The sequence below is a fragment of the Oncorhynchus gorbuscha genome, linkage group LG16 (genome assembly GCF_021184085.1).
Source record: "Oncorhynchus gorbuscha isolate QuinsamMale2020 ecotype Even-year linkage group LG16, OgorEven_v1.0, whole genome shotgun sequence".
Lineage (NCBI taxonomy): Eukaryota > Metazoa > Chordata > Actinopteri > Salmoniformes > Salmonidae > Oncorhynchus > Oncorhynchus gorbuscha.
In genome coordinates, this window is record NC_060188.1 from 16,514,860 (window position 1) to 16,520,859 (window position 6,000).

Here is a 6,000-nt window from a genome sequence, read left to right on the forward strand (position 1 = left end):
GCCTAGATTGGTTCTCAATCAGAGGCAGGTGTTTATCGTTGTCTCTGATTGGGAACCATATTTAGGCAGACATATTCTTTGGGTATTTTGTGGGTGATAGTTTCCGGTCTTTGTGTTTTATGCACCAGTTAGGACTGTTTCGGTTTTCACGTTTATTGTTTTGTATCCTGTTCATGTTTGAGTTACCTTATTAAATTAACACGAACTCTAACCACGCTGTGTTTTGGTCTGCCTCTCCTTCCCAGGAAGAAAGCCGTGTCACTGTAGATCTAAACTGCTCCTTTATCAATTATGGGTCCATTCATGAGCTCTACTAAAAGGCTTATTATCATCACAGTCAATCTGGGATATATTTCTATGCTCAGTTGGTCTAATACATAAAACGATCCCACATTTACTTGCAAAACACAAATTGTGTGTGTGCGCGGGTGCACTAAAAGATCCTCATCACTAAAGCAGATCGCACAGTCAACAGGTTCTCTGTGTCACTCCTGGGGCCAGAAGTAGCTGACTTGGTGTCTACTATCCTGGTGCTGCTCCAATGAACACTGTCCTCCATCCTCCCCATTCATTACACACACACAGGCTCAGGGTTTACTTAGCCTGGCTTTCCCTGGTTGGGTAACAGGCAGTGTTTAATGAGCTGAGGGCCAAATGCCTTCCCTAGACTGCAGCCTGTGAGTGGTTAATTTATCAGGCAGCGTTCCAGCCTTCCTCTGCCTGCCCACATCCCTCTCCCTATGTCTGCTGGAGTTGGCGTGCAGCACGGAGGATTACATTGTATGAAGATTATCCATCACTTATGGATTTTAACCACAGTTTGGAGGACAGAGAGGGATTCTGCTTTAGATCAGGCTTTCACACAGACAAACAAACAGTCACTAGAGATTCCTACTGTACTGTGTATTATCACTGCACCGCAGCAGCATTTTAGTCTACAAGCATCACTGCTGAACAAACCATAAAGCAAATCATCTGTAAAACAACAAGGCACAGGAATAATTCTGAGTTCTTTTGACTTTCTATTGTTCTGTTGGGTGGTTGTGTCCACCTGATAATGCCCACATTGCCAAATGAGGATGAGACAGTGTCAGTGTCAGGCTGTAATACAGCTGAAAGGCAACTGCGCCCAAGCTAACATTGACTCTTCTAAATGATCTGTGCACTGTGATATAAATGCAGGGGCACATAGAACAAACACAGATAACGTGCTCCGAAATTTAAGAGCCTGCTTTCCCAGAGCACGGAACACTGACCAGGGTTAATTCTAAAGACCTGGAGGTGGGTGACATCTTAGCAAGACTACAGGGAGGTGAGGGGAGGGTAACAAGACCCAAGCCCCCTAACCCCCACCTGGTGAGCAGCAGACTGATGAGGTCTGTCAGCCGGCTGCCTGCAATCAAGGGCTTCTGCTGCACTGAGCGTGTTCTTCCGTTTTATTGTGTGCAGAGAACGTATGTAGTCAGAGGCTGACAAGCTTTACAGAGAGAGAGACGCTGTAATGTCTGTATTCTGGAGCTTACCTTCGGCCCGCATGGTGAAGGGAGTGTCTCCGGGTCGCTTGGACGAGAACTGCCCCCCCAGGGAGGTCATTAGGAAGCACAGGCTGAAGAATCCGATCCCCGCCACAAAGATCCTGCAGGGACAGGGACCAGGGCAGCCAGGGGACAGAGAGCAAGACTCAGGGTTAGAACTCAGGGGGAACAATAAAGAGAAAAATGAGGGAGTTAAGGCAGGGGAGAAGAGAAGAGGGGGGGTCAACTGTCAGAATGAAAGCAAAAGAGCTGTACAGTACAAAAGGAATGGGGCACAAGAAGATGATGCAAAATAACAAAGAAACTTAAAGATGACAAGTTTGAATTCGATGGCCATTGGTCTAATGCTTTGCAATTCTTTACATGGGGGTTGTCAGGGGCACCTCGCATAGCTCGGCAAATGGGAGTTGACGGCATCATGAAAACTAATTATTTTACTTCGTTTTTTTGAGTCCACTTAGGTTTCACTTAGTATATTGATCCCATCACTGCATTTCTTGCCATTTAACAGAGTGCAGAGAATCCAATTGTCGAGACTAGAGATGGATAAATTATCAATCAATCATCATACTTAACTAATCTACCTACGGCAATGCTGGGGATCTGGTTGTGGACAAAGGTAAATGGCATATTACATACAGTACATGGGTCTTGTGTCCAACACAATGTATGAAAAGTCAACTGAAAAAGTATAACATTAAGGATTACAGTTGCATATGTGTGACTGCAACCACAATCACTGTAGACATTTTCAAATGTTCAGAATGGTGGGTGGAAATGAATGCTCATAACAGATGCCTTTCAAACTGTAGACGACATCCTTGCATGAGAAAAGTGATCCACTGAGAAATGCTCATGCAAATGTTGAAATATTGGAAAGCATTCCGGTCCATTCCTCCAGAGGAGAGCTGCTGGATGGAGAGCTAGATTGACAGATTACACACCACAGCTCACATCACCTGCTGCTCATTGAACACGGGTTATGATATTGCTTTCCTTCTCATCCTGTGCTGTAAGGGTAGCCCTTTAAAAGAGAGCTTCATGGTATTCAGAGGTAATATTACATTCTTACTGCCTAAGAGCGATGTCATACTCCATCACTGTCCAATATTTGGGCTAATGGTGAAGAGCTGAGTGTTGTGCTCATGCAAGCTAAAACCAGTGTGTTCAGAAATACACAAAACTAGTTGATATCACCTACAGTCAGCTGATCTGTACCTTTGTGTGTTTGCATGCCACTGAACACATTCTACACACCAATGAATTCATTCACAGTAGACACTAGGCACACGTCTAACTGCCTTTAGAGTGCTGGCAGAGTTCAGGTTTACCATAGTGATCAGAGTATACCCAAGAGCTCTGAAACAATGCAGTGATCTATATTGACTCAAGTGTCAAGTGTATAGGCCTTCTGTATAGGTACATGCATGTCATTCAGTGTACAGGGGAAAATACATGCAAACTACTGTAGAAATATGTAGTTCTTATTCAGTCTTGTTGTGCACTATCTGCAATGCACCTTCATCCGTTATTCAGTTAGCCTACTCCTTGCTTTTATGAGGTTGTCATAACATATTTCTGACATGACAGATCCATTTTCACACCTCTATGACATCACAGGTGTACTTCTGTCAAGGCAACCTGACCACTGTGAGTTTGTGGTAGTCTACTCATGACGTTCCCATTTTCATGTGAACTCATTTTTTTCCAACTCAATTTGAGACTTAGGCTACACAGAGAGAGAACACTGCCTGTACATCGAGACCACGAGAACAGTAGCCTACATGTAAATGCTTACCTGAATGGTTTGAACGTCAGAAGACATCTTCTCACCATAGTTGAATAGTCTGTGTTCACAGCACTCATTTTCCGGAGAAGGAGAAAACGCAAAGAGCCCACAACATTGTGTATATTTCAAAGTGTCCTAAGCGCAAACATACATAGTAATTATGAATGAATAGAGCTTTAAAAATATCGATACATCGACTTCGGAATCGGATAACCAATACTGCACGTGCTTGGTTTAGTAAAGTTCGGACGGACGGAATACACTCCGCTTGCCCAGCTGCATACAATAGTTTGCTTCCGCTGAGTTTAAATTAGTCCGTAAATTAACCCCGACTCCGGAGTCCTAGCCGTTCTGTTGGAAAAACACAAGTAATATTGTTCACTCCTCTCATTGTTAACATGGTAAACGTGTATGTGTTTCAAGTTGGGAAAAGGGTAGCAGAGTTATCGAGCATAAAAGTCCATTGCTCACCAGTGAGCACACACCGTGTGCTAGGCTCCATTCGCTTTCTGGCTGTGTATTTCCAGATTGTGCAAGTAGCCTAGATCTGTCTTCAGTGCAGCGCCATCTAACGAGTGATACATACAATCAAAAGTTTCAGTATTGCAGGACAAATGACTCCTGTTTTCATAAAAATGTCCCAGTCAGCTCTGCACAGAAGCATAAATCAAAATAGCAGTGAATTAGTCTCAATAATAGAAAGCCAACATCATAGATAGCCTAGTTCGTACAGTTTTCATTTACAAACACACAAGCTATTCAATAAAAAAATACATGTTTAGTCTTTGGACAGTGTAAATTACTTTAACCTTTCTTACCAGATTTTTTCACATCCGTTGACGCCTTGGCCTACTTTTTGACTTTCAGTACCATGGCCAGTTCCCTTTGCCGTCAGCAGCTGAGCAGACATAAACTCAGCAAAAAAAGAAACGTCCCTTTTTCAGGAGCCTGTCTTTCAAAGATAATTCGTAAAAATTCAAATAACTTCACAGATTGTAATAATAACTTCAGGTCATTGTAATAAACGCAGTTGACAGTGAGAGGACATTTCTTTTTTTGCTGAGTTTATCAACAGCAGCACTCAATGGTCTGAATGGGAGGACACTCAAACCAAGTCTCTTATGACAGCTGCAGTGTGGCTGGTAGGACTAGGACCTGACGAGTTTGCACGTGTTAGACTGGGCTGCTTTGGCCCATTCTATGAATCCAATTGCTAAGAATCTACTCCACTATTCTAATATATTTGCTAGGTAACTATGGGCAGAAGTTACAAATTTGAACGATCTCACCTTTCCACAATGTATCCTCTATCCTCCCTCTGGCTTTTTGTAACCTAGTGAAAATGTTTTATATAAAATATGATAACTAATGATATGAGACCTGAAAACTGGAGGAGAGATAAATGAAACCGATTGTCACAATCCCTAGATTTCATTCAGACACCCATGAAAATCAACATGTCTGTGACCAGCCTGACCACTTGTGCTCCTGCACCTGCAGGACTAGTCAGAGAGGAGAGGGAGAGGAGTATGTCATTGGGTTAAGGCAATAAATCACAGAGAAGAGACAGAAAGACAGAGAGGAGGCAGCCATTCTTGAGGTCACCCAGGGCCATCTCTACTATGACAGAGAGCAATCTACATCCCTGCTGCTATGGAAACCATTTTCATGCAGTCCTATGAGCCCTGAATCAGACTGACACGACAGGGCTCTCTGGCAGGCCTGGTACGGTCATGGTGTGGAGAATGGCATTATACCCAAGCTCTGGCTTCAAAGGCATTGACAGTCAGCTCACATTCATTTAAGATGACAAGTTCAACCCTTCACATTATTTTGTGAAAAAAAGGAGGAAGGGAGGCGCTGCTAAGGTACACAATAGTAGGTTTTCATAGACAGAAGCTGCTAAGGTACACAATAGTAGGTTTTCATAGACAGAAGCTGCTAAGGTACACAATAGTAGGTTTTCATAGACAGAAGCTGCTAAGGTACACAATAATAGGTTTTCATAGACAGAAGCTGCTAAGGTACACAATAATAGGTTTTCATAGACAGAAGCTGCTAAGGTACACAATAATAGGTTTTCATAGACAGAAGCTGCTAAGGTACACAATAATAGGTTTTCATAGACAGAAGCTGCTAAGGTACACACTAATAGGTTTTGATAGATAGAAGCTGCTAAGGTACACAATAATAGGTTTTGATAGATAGAAGCTGCTAAGGTACACAATAATAGGTTTTCATAGACAGAAGTTGCTAAGGTACACACTAATAGGTTTTCATAGACAGAAGCTGCTACGGTACACAATAGTAGGTTTTCATTGACAGAAGCTGCTATGGTACACACTAATAGGTTTTGATAGATAGAAGCTGCTAAGGTACACAATAGTAGGTTTTGGTAGATAGAAGCTGCTAAGGTACACAATAATAGGTTTTCATAGACAGAATGTCATGCAGGTGAAAGAGGACCCAAAAGCGACTTAACAGAAACAGAGTTTATTCAAGTCCAAACAGAAAACGACAAATCCTGAATCCTTAACAGGAAATGTCCAAACAGGGAATAACAGAAATCCTCTAGTCTGTAGAGGGGAATAACAGGAGAAGCGGCCACAGACTGCAGGTCGCTTCGGGTAGGCGCAGGCCGTAGCTGACAGAGACACCTGCTCACACGCAGCATCT

General features: G+C 42.8%; 1 protein-coding gene across 5 annotated transcripts in view; it reads right to left on the bottom strand.

Annotated features, from left to right (window-relative positions):
- LOC124000821 (alpha-1,6-mannosylglycoprotein 6-beta-N-acetylglucosaminyltransferase B-like) overlaps nt 1–4,194 on the bottom strand; it is a 100,350-nt gene extending 96,156 nt beyond the window's left edge. The window contains exons 1-3 of one of the 5 annotated variants that reach the window (XM_046307454.1): nt 4,143–4,194; nt 3,796–3,892; nt 1,524–1,636 (exon numbers count right to left, since the gene is read on the bottom strand). In XM_046307454.1, the coding sequence (XP_046163410.1) occupies nt 1,524–1,593 (70 nt within the window). In that variant the 5' untranslated portion in view covers nt 1,594–1,636; nt 3,796–3,892; nt 4,143–4,194. Of the gene's footprint in view, nt 1–1,523; nt 1,637–3,333; nt 3,893–4,142 lie in introns of those variants that run through there. The other 4 variants (XM_046307455.1, XM_046307450.1, XM_046307452.1 and 1 more) reach the window with 4 other exon arrangements.
- Between the last annotated feature and the right edge of the window lie 1,806 nt (nt 4,195–6,000).